Source organism: Belonocnema kinseyi, chromosome 8 (genome assembly GCF_010883055.1).
Source record: "Belonocnema kinseyi isolate 2016_QV_RU_SX_M_011 chromosome 8, B_treatae_v1, whole genome shotgun sequence".
In the NCBI taxonomy this organism is placed as follows: Eukaryota; Metazoa; Arthropoda; class Insecta; order Hymenoptera; family Cynipidae; genus Belonocnema; species Belonocnema kinseyi.
The window spans coordinates 69,260,196-69,283,108 of NC_046664.1; the positions used below are offsets into that span (position 1 = coordinate 69,260,196).

Here is a 22,913-nt window from a genome sequence, read left to right on the forward strand (position 1 = left end):
TGATAGTGACCCTTTCGATTCAGCACAAGTATAATTCTTCTTGTCAATTAATTTTGATATTGTTTCTAACAAAATTGACTGAAGATCTGATCAACGAGTATGAGCATGAGCTACAGTTTTTTTCAATGGAAATTGGATACAAACGAGAGTACTTGAGAAGATTCCATTTTTAAAGAATTAAATAAATATATTAATGGTCAACAAAATCAGGAATTTTCAGGCATTCATAGGCAATAAGCAATCTTCGAAATATAATAATCTCATTCAGAAGATCTTCATTATTTTACATTAAGATTCTTACATAAAATTCTCACATCAGACAGAAGTAACTAATTTTCAATCACCAACAGCAACTACTAAATAATGATCAAGAATTCATATTTCATCATAAATTATCAATCAATATCTTTTCTCATAGACTGACCACTGACTAGAAAACTGTATAAAATTATTATCAATCATAATTAATAACTAGAATCTTAAAGTGTAATTAAAAAGCTTGGTAACCAATCTTATTGTCAGTATTACAGCTTATTTATTCTTAAAATTATATTTAATACTAATAAAAAAATATTATAAATTATTCTTTTATAGAAGAATTTATTATGCAATAAAAACTCGAAAAAAATGTATTATCTGTGGTCAGTCAACACTCATTCAAGGTGGATTATTAATTATTATTAAAATCGACTCTCCATTAATGCTTGAGTAATTCTAATTATTTATGAATTATAAATCACTAAACATCAATTGGATTTTCTTGGTCATAAAACACTAGGCACCAGTCAATTAACATTTAGTGTATATTATCAGTCATTAATCAATCATTCAGTATTATGTTTTATATTATTATCCAATCACTGGTTATCTTTAAGCATATGCAGTTAATAATACATTGTTTGTTAGGAATAAGGATTATGCATCAATTTTAAATGTATTAATTATCAATTATTGATTTCTTTTTTTCATACAAATTTGGGCGATGCCCATTTGATCGCATTCTACCGGCTTGCTCTACTGACGACTGGAAATAATTTTTACTTAATGAGGATTAAAATACCAAGCATAATTTTTTCACATTTTGTAATTAGTAATTTAGAAATAATATACAAAATATGAATTAAAATTCAGAATAACTGGACTATTAGACATTTCTGTTTCGTGAAAGGATGACACACTTGGGTGGTCCGAAAATGTATTTGATTTTTTTTTAAATTTGTATGCATAACAGTCCAAAATTTGTTTGAATTCGCAAAAAAAGAAATGCCTTCAAAAATGATATTTAGACGCTCCGCAAGCTCTAAGATGTCTAACAAGTATTCCCCATAGGAAGAAAAAAACTTTTTTGTGAATTTTATTCAAAATCGCTAATATTAGCTGAATCGAGTTGAGAATCAACATTTCTCTTCACAGTTAGATGTTGAATGTAAATTGATAATCACTTTTAAAATTTCACTTCTATAAGTCTGTTTAGCAGGTTTCCAAAAAACCCACATTAGTGAAAAATTGGATTTTGCGAGGTTTTGGCGCTAATTTTGATTTTTTTGCTTTTTCTTAAATACAAATTATTTCTGATACATATAATACAGCTTTAAATTGATAATAAGATATTAAAATACATTTTTTAAATACTTTATTAACGTTAACAAAATTTTTCTCTTAGATTAAAGTTAGAAAGTCGCGCTTTTTGTCAATATTCCAATTTACATCAACTTTTCAATTAAAGCGAGGCAATAGTCAAAATAAATTTAACAGAAGTAATAGCTTATACAATTCATTATTTATAATAAACTTTTTTTAAAGTAATGCTAGAAAAATTCAGTTTTTTAAAAAATTTTCCAATTTTTGTTAACTAATTCAAGTTAGGAAAAATAATTATTTATACCATTTTTATTTATTTTTAATAATATTCTCTTTGAATAACTCCACAAAGTTGCGGTTTTTGATGAAATATTCAGTCTTTTGTCCACTTTTCTCTCATAATAAAGTAAAAATGGTTTAAAATTTATAATTGTTTCACATGATATTCTTTTTATAAATATTTAACTTTTGTACTTAGAGCAGGAAAAATTAATTAATTTTAACAAAACTTATTTTTTAAACAAATTATTGCTCAGAACTATCCTCTCGTATAATAATGTCAGAGCGGTGCAGTTTTTTTGTTGAAATTTTAAACTTTTTAGCAATTTTCCAGTTAGATTCAGATTATGATTAATGAAAATTAATAAATATAGTTGTTTAAAAAGTAAAAAGTTGACAAAAAGTGTGAAATTTCAGAAATGAAACAAAAATGATAGTTATAAAACATCAATAAGTCTCCTAAACAATTATTTTTGATAACTAAAATTAATTATTACCACACTAAAATTAAAGAAAGGAAAAAAGTTAAAAGTTCCATGAAAAATTGCAACTTTCTGATACCATGCAAAGAGAATATTATTTAAATTATTAATAAAGTGTTAAAAAAAATATTAAAAAAAAATTAAATTAATCATTACCACACGCAAAGTGAAAAGTGTACTAAAACTTCAAAATTTTAGCAAAAATCGAAACTTTCTAACATTATGTGAGTAGAATATTGTTAAACATAACAAAAAATTGTTTAAAAAAATGTTCATAAACTTGAAATAATTATTCTAATACGCTACTTGAAAAGTGGACCAAAATTGGAAAACTGTATAAAAACTGCAAGTTAATAACATTATTATGAATGAATAATATTATAAATAATAATAAATTGTTTAAATAATTATTTGTCATAAATTTAATTAATCACTAATTCGATTTCATTGAAAAGCTGTAATTAAGTTGGAAATTCCGAAAAAACCCGCGAATTACTAAGTCTATTCTAAGAGAAAATTGCTCAAAAGTAAAATGTTTAAGTAGAAAGTAGAAACTAGTATTTTATGTATTGAAAACAATTTTTACTATAAGAAACCGCAAAAAATAATAATCAGCACCAACATCTCGCAAAACCCAATTTTCTACTTGTGGGTTTTTTGCACTCTATAAAACAGACCTATGGGGGGATTTTAAATAGAATTTACAAAAGTGTTTTTTTTTTTTCTTATGGTGAATGCGTGTTAAGCTTCACGGGGATTGCAGAACTTCTAAATACCATTAAAAAACGATTTTTTTTAATTCAAATAAATTTAAAGCCGATTAGCATGAAAATTCGAGAAAAAAATTTGGACCACCTTCACGATACACGCAGGAAAACGAGAGACAAATTCTGAACTTACCTCGGTAGAAGAAATTTATTTAAAAAATTTTATTTATAATTTCATTATCATAACAAAAAACATAAATTTCTAAATGAATAAACGCAAAATAATTTTTTTCATGTTCCGTATTTTATTCTCCTCATCTGGGTGAGGGACAGAGCAAGCAGGCAGACCGCGAATAAATGGGCATCGCATAGAAATTTTCCCAAACTAAACTCATTTCTATCCATTTTCATTTGCCTCTCTAATTGTGATAAAGGCTGACATAAAGCTGACTTAAAAATTGCACGAATCCATCACGTTATACTGAGCTGGATCCGGCGTTTAGATTGATTATTTTGTCATTTTCTGATATTTATTGACCCCGAATCGACCCTCTCGCGAGTCTTTTCTAAAAAAGTCGATTCCCTGTGTAGTCCTAAAAATGTTTTAACAATCAACGAACAGTCTTTCTCTTTCAAAATTGTCCTCTTTCTTTTTCTGAAGAGACATTTTTTACCACTTCGTCATTCATTACTGATAACCGACTGCTTGAAACAGTGTCCATTTAGATACACGGCTGTCAAACAGTTTCTTCGGTCACTGATTGTGGAATCTTCATTGTGCTGTTGCTGAAAAATAAGATTTTCAACTTATTCTCAACTTCAGTTGCTAACAGTTTTGAAGAAAGTAAAGCTTATGCAAGTTTTTAATATGAATATATTATGTAAAACAAGCTTTTCTAAACTGTGTTTCTACAGTTTTGAGGTAGATTCAACTGTTAACTTTTAAGAACTATAATCAGAATTATTTTATAATATTATGTCGATTTAAAGAGATTAACGATTATGAATAAAGTGCTCATGAGATAAAAAGATAGTCAGGTCAAGATAAAAAAAAATACTCAAAAAAAGTTTTTTATATTTTTTTATTTAAAATAAAATTACATAAAGTTTCGGTTAAGTCGACTAATAACTTAATACATACAAGAATTAATATTGGCACCTATTACTTTATTTGTAATATCTATACTAAGTATAAAAACATCTTTAATTACTACTTATATAAAAAAATGTATTTTCGATTCTGTAAGTTTAATTTAATTGATCTTAAGTTTTTACTCAGAATCAAATACGTAAAAAAGTATATTATAGAATCAAATTGATTTTAACGACATTAACGATTTTAATAAGTTTAATGTATAAAAGTGTTTGAAAAATGGACACACAATCATGTAATTCACTTTATTGATAAAGTTAAGTGAATTACTTTTGATGAAAGAATTACAAAATATAACGAAAAAGGCTTGGCCAATTTCAATTTAATATTCAATACAACAATGTTATGAGTATGAGGCATATACAGTACAAAAGCGACATGCGTGATTCATTATGATATAATTTGAGCCTAGCCCTACCAACAAGCGTTTTTACTTGGCGATGCCGGTTATCCTTGTGTCATCTTGCATTTCGACAACTATCGTGTCAGGATCTGGAACCCTGTTAGCTGAGATGCAACCATTTGCAATAGTGGTAGGGAGGATAGTCTCGGACTGTAACAAAAATTGTATTTGGTCTATGTAATAAGAAATATTATTTTAAATCAAGTTTAACTCAATAATAACCCCTTCCTCTTACCCCTTCTCAAACCATCCAGCTCTTTTCACACCACCTACCCTTCCTCTCATCCCTTACCCTTCCTTCAACTTTCGTCTCACTGACCACCCTTTCCCTTCGATACTCATCGTAGACTCACTCCTTTTGTCACCGCTACATTCTTCTGCCTCGCCCCTCTACCTTGAAAGTCCTCCTACCCTAATCTCTCCCCTTCCTTCCCCATTTGTACTCACTCTGCCATATACCCGTTCTTCACCACTGCAAACCTATTCCTCGCTTTTCCTTTTGGAAAATCATCCTATCCTAATCTCTCCCTTCTGCCGCTTATTACCACTGGCCCCTTTTTTGTCCCTCTTGTCTAGGCCATTCTTCTTCAATCTGTATACTGTTCCCATCCCTCCCTTGTATACTACCACCACCTTTACCCTATTTGCTTCCTCCATTCTCTTCCTCATCCCTCCATTTCTCACTGAACCCATCTTTCTCGCCCTTTCCCCTGATACTTATCCTTCTCTAAGCATTCTTCACCTACTGAACTCCTTGACCTTTCACCTTCCCTATCTTCCCCTTCTCTAACCTTCCTAACACCGCACCCTTTTTCCCGGAACTTTCCCTTCAACATGTTCCTTGGCCTTATCTTTTTCTTGTCCACTACCCCTTCGTTCACCCTATTTACTCCCTACTCTCCCTCATCACTATATTTCCCCCGTGCAACTCGCCTTCCTCGCTTTTACCCTTGAAAATCATCCTACTCTCACCATTCCTCACCCATTGCACTCCTGTACCTTCCCACTTTAACTCCTTCCCTACCCTTTCTACCACCAATCTTTCTTAATACTCTACATGTTTTCACTCCTGCTTTCCCTGCTTCATCATTTTTCTAGGCACTTCCTCTTCAATATGTATGCTTCCATCGCCCCTTCCTTGCTCACTGCACCTCCCTGCCTCGCCTTTCCTTTCATACTTATCCTAGTCTAAAAATACCTTATTCACAGCACTCCACTACCTCCTTATCCCCCTATCCACTCCTTCTTAACACCTTTCCTTCTTAATAATCAATGTATCTTCACTCCTGCTTTAACCTTTTTTAGGCCCTTCCCCTTCAATATGCATCCTGACCTCGTTCCTCTTTTATTCTCTGTCCCCTCCGTCATACCATTTGCTTCCTGCTTTCTCTCCCTCATCCTCTCCCAATTTCCTACTACACCCATCTTTTTCTCCCTTCCATCTAAAAATCATTCATCCCATTAACCATTTCTTACCTACTGTACTCTTCTACCTTCAACCTCTCTCCCAACGCCCTACACTGGACCCCATTTATCGCACCCCCCCCCTAAATTATTCCAAACACCCTACCCCAACACTCATCCCTTTCTCATCATCTCATCATCTCATCATCACTTTTGAATTTTGATTATGGCTAGGATAAATCTTTTTCTACATGTAAAAAGAACTGTGAATGATTTATGACAGATTTTTAAAACGATATCTTTAGTTAGCAGAAACTTTTGAACTTATAAACTTTGAAAACAGTGTTTCTTTTTATATATTTCAATGTTCGGTCACCATTTCTTAACCGAATTAGTTTTTACTGTGCGAATTTATTTATTTTGATAAAACAAATGATTTTCAAAATTTTTTAGCAGTACGAAGTCATTAACCAAAATTTTAAATATCCTTTTTATTGGTCTTTCTGGACCCCAAATACATGAATGTTTCAAAGGAAAAGACAAAATGACTATAATTGTGATATGGGCGTATCATTAGTAAAATAGTATATTCCCAGGTTTAAAAAACGTTTGCCTCACGAGCAATTTCGATGTATTTATATAGTTTTTTATGGACAAGATTTGAAACTTTGAAAACAGTGATTTTTTTATATGTGTCAATGTTCGGTCATCATTTTTTAATGGCATTAGTTTTCACTGTAAGAATTTATTTATTTTGGTGCAAGAAAAGATTTTCAAACATTTTTATTGTAAAACAAAATTTTTATGACGAATGTCGTTACCTAGAATATCATTTTAATTTTAAAATCGCAGTTTCGAACATAATCAAAAATGATAAAAAATCATAATTTTTTAAATCATTTTTTCCAGGGTTCTTTCAGGATACAAAAATACATAAAACTTCAAGGGAAAAAGTCTAGTCTTAAAGCTATTTGCTTAATTTAACAGTTATCCCGAAATTTTATTTTTAAATTTACATGTATTTTAAAGTCCTAAAAGACCCTGGAAAAGGATAATAAACCAAATTTATTATTTTTTACCATTTTTTTTAATCTTCGAAACTTCAATTTTTAAATAAAAATTATATTCTACGTGATTACATTCATCACCAGGATTACTGCTTCAAAGGTTCAAACTAAACGGTTTCTGCTAACTGAAGATGTCGTTTTGAAAATTTTTAATAATCATGGGGAATCATTTTGATATGTAAAAAAAGATTTTTGCTAGTCATAGAAAAAATAAAGAAATAAAAATTTTGCGGCATTAAGCATAAAAACTAAATAAAAACATCGAAATTGCTCGCGACACGAACATTTTAGGAAGGTGGTAAAATATTATATTACGAGTACTTAATGATATGCCAAAATCGCAATTATAGTTATTTGGACTTTTCTTTCTAAACTCACATGTATTTTTAGGTCCTAAAAACTTCTAAAAAGGACGTTAAAACATTTTTAAAAATAATTTTGTACCATCTTTGATTATGTTTCAAACTTCGATTTTCAAATAAAATTATGTATTACGTTAATACATTCATCAATAGAATTTTTGTACACTACAATTTTTTTAAATCGTTTTTTGCATCAGAATAAATGAATTCTTATAATAAAAACTAATTCGATAAACAAGATAAATTTTTTTTGATTTTTGTGGCCTACCCTACTGCTTAGATCATACGGAAGCTTAAATCCATGCCTAGTTTTTTCACATTCTCATCCTAATGAAGAAGCATTAGATAACTTCCAAAAGACTGATCAGATTAGAATAATCTTTAATTTTTTAAGCATAAAAAGAAAGTATTAGTTCTTTAAATAGCTATTTTTGACCTGCCATTTCGATTTTATCTATCGCAAATATTTAAAAAAAATTAAGGACTAAAAATTGAGAGATAAGAAAGAAAATTATATAGAGGAAAATTTCTCATACTAAAAATATCCACAATTTATTTAAAACCATTTTTTAATAGACGTACAGTTCTTATTTAATTTTATATAATGATTTACAAACAAATTTTACTCTATTTTCAGGTTAAATTATGGGACATACAAAAATAGTGCAGAAAGAAATTTGGACTTTTAAGAAGACCTACAAAATCGTTTTTAACTTTTTTTATACAACCAATGGTATTTCTTTTAAACATCAAAAATGTCATCGAAAAATTGAAAATTCAAATTTTCAGTCAAACAAGGTTAGCTATCAAAAAAGTCTACAAAAAGAATTAGTGCTTTTAAAAAGACCTAGTGCTCTAATATTTTGTACAGGAATCACCTGTTTTATTTTAAACATGGAAAATTCTATCAGTATATCGAAAATTCAAAATCTCGCGGCTGATAGGGTCCTGAGTAAAATAATTTTTTTTCAATCTAAAATCAAAACGAATTTAACAATCTCTTCAAAAGGAGAGGTTTCGATAGTTTAGTAATATTTTCAATTAAGCTTCTGGATGCGCATCACATAAGGGCCCTTAAGTTTATTTATTAATATGAGGAATTAAACAAAATTTAATATAAAATTTTCAAAGCATCAAGTATTTAGTGATCTCGTAGAAAATTATATATTTTTTAGAAGTCAATATCGACAAATAATATTTTTAATAAGAATAAAGGTATTTGAAATTGTATTTAATTAAATACTTGATATGCTGCGGCGTCCAAAGCCATTAATTCCTTCTTTGATAAATGTTCTACGACGGCAGCTGCGTAGCAGTCTCCCAACATGTTGTTTGTAGTCCTCACTCGATCTCTGATTTAAAAGAAATTAATAATATAAATATTTTCAAAGAAGAATAACTTTTTGTTTTAAGAACATGCGATAGTGTGTAACGTGACTGATCATTATATATAATTATATTTGTAGGATTCATAATTAGAAAAATCAATATGTTCCGTTAAAATTGTGCAAAATTGTTCAAAGAAGGGTACGCCTATCTGGCACATGTGAGTTTTTATTTCTTTGAAAAATGCAAATTCGATTATTTCTATTTTATTTAGGGCTATAAAACACTTTTTTCGGTTACATTTAAAATTAAATATGAATAATATTGCACTATTTAAACAAAATAAAACTCAAGTGTGCCAGACGGCCGTACCCTCATATATTTCGAACAATTTCTCGAAATTTCAACATAATATTATATAAATAAATAAATATAAACAATAAAAGCCTGATACTTACACAAACCAATCAATGGCAAAAAGTAGAGAAACATCTTGCACAGGAGCATCGATGGCACTGAGAACTACCAAAAGTAATACCAAGGCAGCACTTGGTACAGACGCTGAAGATACTGATGCTGCTGTGGACGTTAATCTGTAAATTTCCAGAACATTTTTTTGTAGAGCATATTTATTTTGCTGTATTTGTTATATTTATTGATTCTGAAAAATTATGAATTTGAATTTTTTCCCCTCAAATAGTATTTTTTATTCATGTTATTTTTCATTATAGTATTTATGATATAATTGTTAATCATTGTACGTAAGGTGGAAGTTTTTCCAATTAATTTTCTAATTCTTTTTGTGTTTTTCGTTATGAGTGATCATTTATTAAAAAAAAATCTCATATGAAACATTTCTTTCAAAGGTTTAAGAATAATAATGAAATAATTTTTTTTTAAATTAAAATAGCAATAATAATTTCTTAATGATATTTTTTCAATATACGCTACCAGCACGAAGTAAAGCCATGGTTTTTGTTAGTTGCATAAAATCATCTGATTTTCATAATAACTAAATTATATATTGTTGCTCATATAATATTGAAAATCTGATCGCTGTCTAATTAGAAAACAATTTTTCAATTGAATATTTTCTTGTCATTAAAATGAATAAATATTTGCTTTTGTAACCTTTGAACTTAAATGCATGCAAATTAGTTTCAATTTAAAAGAAACATTTGTCTCCATTGTCACGTGGAATTCAAAAAGGCTTCTTGTACGATCAGCGAAGTTTAGCAGCACTTGAATCAGTTATACTCGGTTGGGGTTCGCCGTTCGAATAGGGGGTATTTATTAGTTTTTTTGGAGCTGTTTTTCATTCTTGAACTACTACTTACTTAGATAATAAATAGTTTCTATATCTGAAATTAATTTAAATAATTTTTAAATAATATTTTGTTAAATGTTTTCATTATACATAATTTGAAATTCCAAACTAGAAAATTTGCATACCATTAAAAGAAAACAGTTTTTTTTTAGTTCCGGAGGTCATTTAAATATTTTTAAATTCGCAATAAGGGAAATTTTTTGAGCAGTATTTTTTAAAATAAAAATGAAATTAAATGACAGTCTTGAAAACTTATCAGCGAAAAGTAACGATTTAAAGTTACCGTTACTGTATTAAAATTTTTAATGCGTTACTGTAAGCGTTACTTTTTCAAAAAGTAAAACATTACCAAGTGACTGAAACAAATTAACGCTTACCTTGGAGTTACATTTTTTAAATCAAACCTTTAATACGCCATTTTTAATTCCGAGAAGCTTTAGATATTTTTCTATTTTTGTATTAAAAATATTTTCAAACGTAAAAATTATATATCAATTTATGTAATTTAACAAAGAAGTTTACATAATAATCTGTTAGATGTTTTTATTTTACACCAGTTTTAATTATAATTCACCAAATTTGCGAAAAGTATCTTTTTCTTTGAATAAAACTAGTTTTTCAACAAGCCCATCACCTTTTTCAGAACAATCACAAATGTTTTTTTTCAAATTCTATATTTTTTGACCTAATAAAGAATTTACAAAAAAAAATATTTAAAAAAATAAAGAAGTCAGGTTTTGCAGAAAATCTTCTGCATTCTTTTGTTCGGATGTTTATAAACGACAAAAATGTTTGTGATAAGCCCATATATATATATATTTTTGCAATATCTTTTCAAAGTTTCTGCAACCTAAACTATTTCATAAGCCAGAATAATTTTTATTTGGCAATATAATTTTTGAATTTTTCTCGTACACGATGTAAGATATCATAAAATAGCAAAAGGAATTTTTTCAGCACTTTCTCCTATGCTCAGACTTTTTTGTTTCAATTTGTTTTTCAACATCTTTCGTTATTTGCGAGAAAAATGTAATAATTTCATTTAAGAAAAAAGTTCTCCCGCCAAAATTAAAAAATAGTTTAAAAAAAGTATAAACGTAGATTTTTTGTGAAAATCAAATTTTTTTTTAAAAACAAATCATCGTTAATTTTTTAAATTTTTAACACTTTTATTGACTGCGAATAAGCATAACAAAATATCTTATTCAAATTTTCATTTTAGGGAGACGACTGAAACAAAACATTTGTTTTACTCTTAGCATTTATCCATTTATTTAAAAAAGTTTATAGAAATAATTCCGTCACAAATTTCTTCAGTGAGCCTTGATAAAACGATTAAAAATCACTTGAATTTTTAAAACACTTTCCCTTGTATATCATCTTGTCTTGTATTGAATCTCAAATCTCGTCTTGTCTCGTCGCGTGTCTTATCTTCTTTCGAATGTCAAGTCTTGTCTTATCTTAAATTTCATCTTGTTTCACAACTCGAATATAGCACTATCCCATCTTGTCTTGTGTCTCGTTTTTTCTCGAATCTCGTGTCTAGCATCGTCACTACTTGCCTTGAATCGAGTCTCATCTGATGTCTCGTCAAATCTCTCGTCTTGCCTCAAATCTCGAATCTAGTATCGTTTCTTCTCGACTTGTCTCGTCTTGTCTCAAACCTTTTATCAAGCCCCTTCTCGCCTTGTAACGTCTTGTCTTGAATCTCGTCTTGTTTTAAAACTTAAATCTCGCGCTATCTCGTCTCGTGTCTGGTCTCATTTTGTCTTAAATCTCGAGTACAGTATCGTCCCTTCTGGCCATTCATCGAGTCTCATCTCAAGTCTCATCTCGTCGCAAGTTTTTCATGTCTAGAAACTCTACTATCGTCCCTTCTCCACTCTAGTCTCTTCTCTCGGCTCGCCTCGAGTCTTTTATCAAGTCCCTTCTCGTGTTTTCATGGCTTGTGTTAAATTGTCTTTTGTCGTCTTTCGTCGTCTTTGGTCGCCTTGTCTCGTCTTTTTTGAGTCTCGTCTTGAAACTCATCTTGTTTCAAGTCTTGTCTTGTTTGTCGCGTTTCTTGTCTTGTCTTGAATCTCATCTTGTTTCAAAAGTCGAGTTTCATCCCTTCTCGTCTTGTGTCGTTTCAATTTTCGAGTCTAGTATCGTCTTTACTTCTCTCGTCTTGTCTTGAGCCTCGTCTTGTCTCGTCTTGTTTAGAGCCTCGTCTAGTCTCGTAAATTCATGAAGCTACGATAATTAGGCGTTACTATGAAATAATGAACCATAGCTATTTAAAGAAAGTAATACTAACATGACCGTAATGATTTCTCCAAATCCAAGGTTGATGCCATTCATCTGGGCAATGAAGATGCTCGCAACCGCCACGAAAAGAGCAGTACCATCCATGTTAATATTGCATCCAATCGGTAGGACGAATCTAGTGACCCGCGGGTCAACTCTCAATTTATCAGTCATCAGTCGGAACGTCACCGGAAGTGCGGCAGCCCTGTGCAAACCTCGGTTAAAAAAATCACGAAGAGCCCTTCCGTTAAATTGAAAAGGATCACTGCCTCGCCTGCAATACAGTCCCGGTCATTCTGGCCTTCTTCACTTTAAATATCGTTCTACTCAAATTTACCACCTAATCAAAATCCCCTCTGAAATTATACAAATCCTTTGTTCGTTTTCATATCTGTTTCCCTCATTTCATAACAGAAATAATCAGTTTTATTCTTTGTTCCAGAAAACTTTGCCAATTGGGGTTTTAATCATGATTCGACTCTCTAGCCAGAATGACCAATTGACCAATTGACGAAGAAACTGTAAATTAATGAATTATTAGTCGGAGATTCGTAAATGGCGAAGATCGTCCTCAAGGTCACGTCTTTCTGAAACAAACAACTTCATATCTTCGTTTGCGGCCATCGTTACTTACCAGGACCCCTAAAGGAACGGACCACCTGCAAAAGGCCGCGTGCCGCGCGTTCTAATATTTCATCATCATGATATCAAACAGTGAGACACACTGTGAGACACACAGTCTCTCAGGCACAGTGTAACAGAGTATTCTTTCTGGAAAAAGTTAATCCACACACAAGAAATGTTGAGTTAATGAACCTTGCTTGCTGTGGTTATAATCTCTAATCATCTATTTTATCATCAGGGCCTATTGCAAGAATAATTCAGAACTCCACGAATCACTGATCCCACACCCTCCATTTACTTTTCTGTTGACGTTAATCACTGGATGTGTTATCAGAAATTTTCCGCGCGATTTTAAATTGATGATAATGCTATGAAAAGTATTCCGAAAATTTGCTTAAAAGATAGAAAAAAGGGGACCGTTGACATATTAGCTCATGATATTTTCATATCTTTTGACTGACCCCTCCTTTTTGTGACAATTTGTGACATTATGATAAACCCTACTTAAAATGTCATATCACGCTGAGGCTTAACCTCATTCATCCTATTTCTGAATACGAATTATAAATATAATTTTATATAACAGTCAATTGAAGAATAAATAATAAATTAGATAACTTCTCCTTTTTCTCGTTATTTCATTTAAGTTTGAACTGAATTAATAGAATTCAGTCAGAAAACCAAACTATTGTTGGTTAAGAGTTACATTTGTTTGGTTGAAAAGTCTACCATTATATTTTTCGTTTACAGCTCATCTCGCTTCACTAAAAATGCTACTATTTGTTTAAAAATTTAATTATATTGTTGAGAATGCAACTGTTTGTTAAAAATTCATATTTTTTCTAAAAAATGTAATTACTTGGTCCAAAGTTGAACTACTTGGAAAAAAATCATTTTAGTGACAAATTCATCTTTTTAGTTAAATATTCCACTATTTTGATAAAAATTGACTTTTTGGTTAAGAATTAATTTTCCTAATTGAAAATGAAATTATTCCATTTCTAATCGGCATATATATTTTTCATTTAAAATAGATCTTTTCAGGTCAAAAATTAATGTATTTTGTCATCATTTTTGGTCGAAAATAGATCCTTTTTAGTTAATAATTTAACTGCTTGTTTAAAAAGTTATCTTTTTAGTAGAAAAATGTTGAAAATGCATGTATTTTGTTAAAAATTCATCTTTTTTCGTATAAATTTATTTTTCTTAGTTAAAAAATCAACATTTTATTAAAAAATTCAAATCGTTGGTTAAATGTTGGTTAAATGTTGAACTTTGGAAATTCCAATTTTTTGTTGAATTTTGGGCCTTTTGTTAAAAACTAATTTTTTGTTGAAAATCTATAATTTCAGTTAAAAATGTATTTCATTAGTAAAATTTGTAACTATTTTTTTTAAATTTGTTTTTTTTGTCAGTATTTAATTTTTTACACTAACAATGCAACTGTTTCATTTTTCGTGAAAAATTTATATTTTTAATTGAGAATAGATCTTTTCATGTTGAAAATTGATGCATTTTGTTGGAAATTCATTATTTGGTAAAAAATTACCCTTTTTTACCCTTTTGGGTCATTCCTTCTTTTTAGTTAATAATTAATCTGTTTTGGTTGATGATTCAAATATTTCGTAAAGAATATATATTTTTTAGTTAAATTTGAATGTTTATGATTTAAAATTAGAATCCTTTATTGGTTAAAATATCAATTAATATATTTTTTTCTGAGAATTAATCTTTTTTTGGTTGAAAAATCAACTACTTGGTTTATAGTGAAACTACTTTGTAAAAAAATTTGTTTGTTGTTGCTGAAGATTCATCATTTTAGTTGAAAATTTATCTCTGTAGTTACAAATTTAACTATTTTTTAAAAATCTTTTTGTCTGTTCAGAATTAATTTTCTTCATGAAAAATGTAAGTAATTCTATTTTGGTCGAAAACAGATGTTTTGAATTGAAAAAAGCTCTCTTTAGGTTGAAAATTCGTCTTTTTAGAATAAATTATTTTTCTTGGTTGAAAGTTCATTCTTTTTAATTAAAAATGCAACTGCTTGGTTCAATGTGAATCTGTTTTGGGTGAAGATTTAACTATTTTGTTAAAAATTTATATTTTTTGGTTAAACTTGATTGTTTCTTATTTAAAATTATAATATTCTTTGTTGAAAATAATAATTATTTGGTTTAAAGTTAAATTGTTTTGTACAAAATTTATTTATTTTTTAATTTTTTTATAATTTCACATTAAAATTCATCTGTTTTGTTGAAAATGTAAATATTACTAGTTTTTTGTTAAGTATTAATTTTGTTATCGAAAATGTCAATAATCCATTTTTGGGCAATTTAGGCAATTATTATAACTGCAATAGTTTAGTTAAAAACTAATGTGATTTTTGGGTTGAGAATACAACTTTTTTTTGTAGGAAATTAGTCGTTTTGTCTTGAAAATTAAACACTTCATTAGAATATTAAACGATTTAATTGAAAATGAGCGCTTTTGTTAAAAATTAATATTTTTGTTGAAAATTCAACTACTGAAAATTAAAACTACTTCATTTAAACATTCAACTATTCAGAATAAAATTCATCTATTTTCTTAATAAATACTTATGTTTAGAACATTTGTTTAACAATAATAGGCTTAGATAAATATATTTTAAATACACATCATATAATTCGAAACGGGGCATTCTTCTTCTTTCCGAAATTAAAAATTATAAAATTTAATTTTGGGAGAAATTAAATCCATGAAAATAAAAATATTGATTATAGAAAGTGATGTATGCTCTATGTATGAAATATTTATTGTTTATTCTGATCCAAATTAATTGAAAGCTTCCTATCCTAACTTCCGTTCCAAAATAATGACGTAAATACTTCAATCTAGATTCTTGTTCAGAACTGCATTTTTTTAAAGTGGAAATTTTTTTAGAGCCACAAGATCCGTGTAGAACTACATCTTAGAATAGGCCCTGCTGTAGTTAATTGAGAAAAGAAGAAATTCCACCTAAAATAGACCCTGTCTATTATCTATTTACACTGAAAATATGATGAAAATAGAAAAATTTTGATCAAAGAAGATAATCATTGATCAATAATTATTAGGATGAGGAATGGGATGAATGGACGGAATCGCGTATCTCGTTAAATCAGAGAATTCGATCGAACTCCGGGGATTGGAAAACGGGGTTAGAGAACGCTTACGATAATTATTCTAAACCGGGAAAATAATCGTTCATACGCAATTAGAGAATTAAAGAATCGATTAGAGAATAAAAATATCGTTCCGCTCGTTCCATTCTCCTCTTACTGGACATCCTCCTCATCATCATCTTTATTCCTGCAAGAATGAAATCGAGGCGAACAAACGATATTTTCCCAGTTCATTGGTCACATATTCGATAGACTTAAGTAAAGACATTTTTGGCAGGAAGCCTCTTCCTGCCACCTGTCAAACTTGGCAGCAGGATGACGAGGTGAACCTTCTAGGCTTCCACGCACGAATCAGTCCAGCTGACACGGAGTCAGTCGACTCGCGATGTTACGTTACCAATTTTGCGATTTCGTAACTCGCTTCAGTCATGTAATATGTCTTAATGTCATGCTAGAGATTTTGATTTCAGTTTATTTCAAATCTTGATTAAATTATCTACTTTATTCCACGATTTGGCTTGTCACAGAGATGGGCACGTGGTTTCAATACAAATTAATTTTATTAATATAGAATCATTTACTTTGGTTTAGTATTCTTTTTCTAGCATAATAATAAGAAAAATTGTTGTTATAAACATTTTTCTTAGTGCAGAATTGCTTTGCTAATTTGCTTTAGGTATCAAATCAAAGGCGTAGGATACAGAGAGGTTTTTTCGGAAAATTTTGTTCTTGTTTTCTTAATTGAAGATCAAGTGCTGTTTGCACCAGCATTCAATTGAAGAAACTATTTCTACTGAAAAGTGCCTGAGGCAGAAGAGAAGACTTCCTAGTGAAAAATGAAGATTTTGATCAGACATACATAGTACATAGAGTTTTTTCGAAAAATCTTTTTTTTTTATTAAAGATGAAGTTCTTCTTGCACCAGAAACCCATTATAATAAATGTTTCTACTGAAAAGTGCCTGAGGCAGAAGGGATACTGTTCCAGTGAAAAAGGAACATTTTAATCAGGCAGATCTAGTAATTGAGATCAATTTTTTTTACAGAAAAACGCCTGATACAGAAGGGAAGATCTCCTAGTGGAAAAAGAAGATTTTCATAAGACACATCTAGTACAGAGAGATTAAAAAAAAATTTTTTTTTTTTTGTCATTAAAGATGAAGTGCTTTTTGCGCTAGAAATCCATTAAAATAGCTTTTTCTACCGAAAAGTACCTGTGGCAGACAGGAAGATTTTCTAGATGAAAAACAAAATTTCAGTCAGTCAGATCTAGTCATTATAATAAGTTTTTCTACTGAAAAGTGCCTGAGGCAGAAGGAAATATTTTCTAGTGAAAAAGTAAGGGTTTTATCAGATGGATCTAGCACAGTTGGTTTTTTGGAAAATATATTTTTTTTCTATTGAAGATGAAGTTCTTCTTGCGCCAGAACCCCATTATAATAACTGTTTCTACTGAAAAGTGCTTGAGGAAGAAGGGATGATTTCCGAGTGGCCAAGGAAAATCTTAATCAGACAGATAACTTTTTTACTGAAAAATGCTTGAGACAGAAGAGAAGATTTCCTAGTGGAAAAGCAAGGTCTTTTTCAGACACATATGGACCGTTTATAAACTACTTTACCAACTCAGCGAAAGAAAAGTTAAGAACTTATGTAGGTAATATTTAGTACGCTTCCTGATGATAATTTTTAACAAAATTTCCGAATATAGCGACATATATTTTTTTTAAACAGAACCCAATAAGGAAATTCAACAAATTTTATTTTAAAAGTCTATTAGTATATCATTCCTTTCGGGAGTCAACTTATTTGGTTAAAAGTTCGGGTATTTGGTGGGACTAGTTTGTTCAAAATTCATTTTTGTTTAAATTCAACTCTTTGCTAATAAATTAAAATTTTTGTTAAAAATTCTTCTTCTTAGTAATTAAATTAAATTTTGTTGTTGGAAATTCATCTTTTACTTGAGGATTTAACTATTTTTGTCGGATTTAAATACTTGCAAGTTAATTTTTTGTTGTTCAGAGAAGCATTTTTAAACAAAAAATTTTTGCAATTCTATTTTTGGTTAAAAAAATATCTATTATAGTTGAAAATTCAACTATTTAGTTTAAGCCTTTTTTAGCATTTATTTCTTTGGCCAAACATTCAATTATTTTGTTAAATATTCGTCCTTTTAATCTTTTGTAGTAGAAAACTCATATTTCTTGGTTAAAAATGAACTTTTTTGTTTTAAATTGAACTGCTTTCGAAAAAATTCATCTTTTTAACTGGAAAATTGCACTATTTGGTTGAAAGATCAACTATTTTGTGGAAAATTCATCGCGTTTACTTGAGAGTTCACCTATTTGGTTGTCATGCAACTTTTTTGGCAAAAATTAATTTTTGTTATTAATGAAGTCTCGTATTTTTGGGTTGAAAATAAATCTCTTTCGATAGAGAATCTTTTTTTATTAACAGCCTAATTATGTTGTGCCTAACCATTTTGTTCCTAATTTTGTTTTGCCTAAGGATGCTGTGCCTAACGATGTTTTTTCCAGCGATGCTGTGCCTAACGATGTTGTTCCTAACGATGTTATGCCTAACCATTTTGTACCTAAAGATGCTGTTCTTAATGATATTGTGCCTAACAATGCTGTGCTTGAAGGTGGTGTGCCTAACGATGATGTGCCTAATTATTTTGTGCCCAACGATGTTGTTCCGAATAATGATGTTTCGAATGATGTTCTTCCTAATGACGCTGTGCCTTACGATATTGAAGCTAACGATACTGTGTTCAACGATTTTGTGCCTAACGATATTTTTCCTAACGATGTTCTTCTTAATGATGTTGTGCCTAACGATGTTGTCTTACGATATTGTTCTCAACGATGTTGTACGTAGCGATGTTATGCCTAACACTGTTTTGTTCTAACGATGTCGTACCTAACAAATCTATGCCTTAGGTGCCCTGTAAATATTTTTTCGGACCGCATCCCTGAATTGGCCAAGGAAAGGCTCTACACTGGTTGCTGATTCCTGACACATAAAAACACTTTCTGTTTACTTAAAAAAAGAACAAAATTTTGCGGGAACACCTGTATGTACCATCAAATATAAATGGCTTTAGATTATATAGTAAAAATATCACATCAAACAATTCATCCGTGTATATTTGATTTGCCAGGCTTTGAACCCACGTTATTAAAGCACCTTAAGTTTCTTATTATTTTTTAAATTAAAAAAGAATTAACAATTTATGATTTGGAAAAACCTCTTGGTTTCCTAGTTACCGAATAAAAAAATTAATCCTAAAACTGATTAGAAGTTTATTTTTAAACCGACAAGTGTAATTGAAATTGAATAAAATCTGAAATCATAGTGAATAATTACCATGTCAGTATAAATAGTAACTCTCAATATCCCTATACTCTTACAAAATACACTTCTCATGTATCTTTGGATTAAAAAGATGATTCAAAATTTCTTGTCGTAAGATCTAGTTTCTTTAAAATCGAGAACTATCCCATTTAGATTTCGCAATCACTTTACAACTTTTAGGACCTAGAAAAGGGGATATTTGTATCAAAATTTCGGTACAAATAGCAAAATTTTTCCTTAAATATAAACAATTTTAATCAAATGTCCAGCCCTGTAAATTGAGAATATACATCACTGATTTGATATTCGGTTTGATTCCCGCAAAGTGGGTCCGAATGGAGTCGACATCCTAAGTGCCAGCCGGGCTGCATACCTCTCTCGTGTTCTCAGGGAGATGGCAAACTCCCATGCGATGCGAATGTCTGGGAGGGGTTTCTTTAATGGAAGACGGGATCGGCCAGTTTCTCAAAACATTCCGATTTTTCTTTTTCTTTTCAAAAAGTACCAAATACTCACAAAATTGATTAATTGAACAGAAGTTGAACAATTTAGTCAGAGAATTGACAAAAGTTACAAAAAAGTTATCAAACTATTGAAAATGTTATGCGAAACTCAAACCGAAAATTGGAATGGATTCAAGGATCGCCACGGCCTCGCAAAGCCTCCTCTTGGCTGGCTGAAACATATTCTCTCTAATCAATCATCTCCTGGGCACACTTCAGCGTGCACTTCGAGAAAAATAAATGGAATCAGAAAAGGATAGAGAAACCAAACTCAGGAAAATAAGAGTTAGGAAAAATTTCAGGGAAGACTAACTACTTTTTGTTTAAGAAATTTTAAATAGTCAAATCATCATTTTGTTGGTCAAGTATTTAACTTTGGAAGAGACAAATTTGTCAAAGATGCAATCATATCGAAGGTCATAAATTGAACAACGATTTCTCATCAAAATCCCAACATTGATACTTTTGATCGTTATTGAAAAAAGCGCGAACATCTTCTAAAGATTGATCCACGACGCGTCCTTATACATATTTCACGGCGAGTCTTTTTAAATCAGAACCAGAAAGTGGGCCTTTTTCTTTCGGAAAGTCACAATCTATGCATTTTTTCCATCAATTAGCTTTGATAGAACTTTTAAAATTAGGTCTTATTTAAAGGAAACTCTCAAACTGGGTGAGGAATACGACCTCTCGAACTTTTTGAACCAAAAAACCATGATTTTTCCCTCACTGTAGAAAGTCTAAGACTTTTTATGAATGGTTTATGAATGAAAAAGTAGAACGACAGATATGAATGAAACAGAATTAGAGAAGAAAACAGAAGAGAATAAAAAACAACTGATGAAGCTTATGAGTCTTTTTTGAGAAAGGAAAACTAAAATTGAGGCCCTGAGAGGTTCAGGCGTGATGGTTTCGAAGGTAGGATGGGAACTGAAGGTCGGCGACTCACGTTGATGCCATGGCGAAGGCGGTGAGGGTACCCTGAGCGAGGCCTGCGTAGAACTTGAAAGGATTCTTCCTTACGATCGCCAAGTAGATCAGCTGCATGATTACCAGCTGGTACAGGAAAACACCAATCACAATTGTCACGATGAACCAGGCAAGCTGAGACATGACCAGAGCAAGATCGTTTACACCTAGGATTTTGCCAGCAATCACTGATGTGATTCCAATCGGAGTCATCCTGAAACAAAAAAAATTAATTAGAAAAAGTTGCTTAATCTAGTTCTCACAAAAGGGAAACAGCTCCTTAAAATACAATTCAGTGGAGGTGGATTACCATGGATTACAAGTAGATTATTTCAGATTACAAGAGGATTACACTAGATTATACGAATAACATGTGGATTATCTAGGATTACAAGGTCAAATAGTAGGGGGGAAATGGTATATGATGCAGACGGAATACTAGAGGCTTTCAGAGACTATTTTAGGAGACAATTCGGAGATGAAGCTATAGGACACCACAACTGCAATGTTGAAAACGATGCGATAGAAAAATCAATTGAGAAAGTTTGTGTTACTGAGGTTAGGGATATAATTAAGAACTTGAAAAACGGTGAGGCTGCCGGGGTAGACGGTATTAACACTGAAATGCTTAAACACGGTGGCGAGTGCATACCACATGGACTGTGCAAATTGATAAATTTATGTTTCGAGATGGGAGACGTCCCAGACGATTGGAAAAAAGCGATTATCGTAGTAACATACAAAAGAAAGGGAGATAAAAGCGAAAATAACAGGAGCAAAGATTTAGGAAGCGCAAAGTGGGTTTATGCCAGAAAGGTCATGTACGGATCAAATATTTAGCTTAAGGCAAATAACAGAAAAAAATTTGAAAGTAGAAAAAAAAGTTTTCTGTGCATTTGTGGACATAGAAAAAACTTTTGACAAGGTGGATACATGTAAACTTTCGGAAGTCCTGAAAGAGTATGGAGTCAATGGATGGATCCTACAAGTTCTAAAAACAATATATACAGGTAGCAAAGCGAGTGTAAGAGTGAATGGGAAACTGAGTGACTGTTTCGATATTATTGAAGGAGTTAGACAAGGATCCGTTATGTCTTCATGGTTATTTATATTATTTATGGACAAGTGTTTAAGAATGTCTCTTTTCGACGAAGAGGATGTGGATCTCGAAACAGTAAGGGTACGTGAGTTAGCGTTTGCAAATGATAAAGTTGTGATGGCAGAGTCAATCGAAGACTTACAAATAATGTTAAATAAGCTAGATGCAAGCATGAAGAACATGGGCCTCAAAATTAACGCAAATAAAACAAAAACTATGGTGTTCGAAGGAAACAGTGAGAAAACGCTATGGAATATTTTGCTAAATGATGAGAGAATTGAACAAGTTGATAAATTCGTATACCTTGGTAGCTTATTTTCTAGGGACGGGGTGATAGATGAGGAATTAGATATATGCATAAACGAAGTTAAAAAAAAAATATCAAATAAAGCTAAAATGGCAATGCATAATTCTATATTTGTACCGACTGTACTATACGGTAGTGAGACATGAACTTATCAGGAAAAAGATAAGAGTGAAATTAACGCAATTGACATGAGATTCATGCGTATAATATGCGGGAAAACTCTGATGAACAAAGTAAGTAACGAGATAATTCTAAAAGATTACTCGAGACTTTACTGTATTTCCTAAGATTATCTGGGATTAAATTAAAGTGCAAGGGGATTTCTTGGGATTACAAGCAGATTAAGATTAATTTCCTAGAATTAAAAGAAGATTACCTAGCACTAAAGATGATTATATATGAATTACTCGTACCTAAGATTACAAGTGTATTTCATCCATTAAGACCATTTCATCCATGGTACGATTAAGTCCTAGCCGGACAAATTTTCAGCAATTTTTTTCAATCGCTCCATACACTATCAAAATGGTCCTAAAAA

The 22,913-nt window shown here is 30.7% G+C and overlaps 1 protein-coding gene across 1 annotated transcript in view; it reads right to left on the reverse strand.

Annotated features, from left to right (window-relative positions):
* Positions 1 to 2,950: 2,950 nt before the first annotated feature.
* Positions 2,951 to 22,913, reverse strand: part of LOC117178968 (excitatory amino acid transporter) — a 65,361-nt gene continuing 45,398 nt past the window's right edge. The window contains exons 6-11 of the mRNA XM_033370564.1: positions 20,950 to 21,183; positions 12,388 to 12,582; positions 9,223 to 9,357; positions 8,682 to 8,790; positions 4,621 to 4,755; positions 2,951 to 3,835 (exon numbers count right to left, since the gene is read on the reverse strand). Coding sequence (XP_033226455.1) covers positions 4,633 to 4,755; positions 8,682 to 8,790; positions 9,223 to 9,357; positions 12,388 to 12,582; positions 20,950 to 21,183 — 796 coding nt within the window. The 3' untranslated portion in view covers positions 2,951 to 3,835; positions 4,621 to 4,632. The remainder of the gene's footprint in view (positions 3,836 to 4,620; positions 4,756 to 8,681; positions 8,791 to 9,222; positions 9,358 to 12,387; positions 12,583 to 20,949; positions 21,184 to 22,913) is intronic.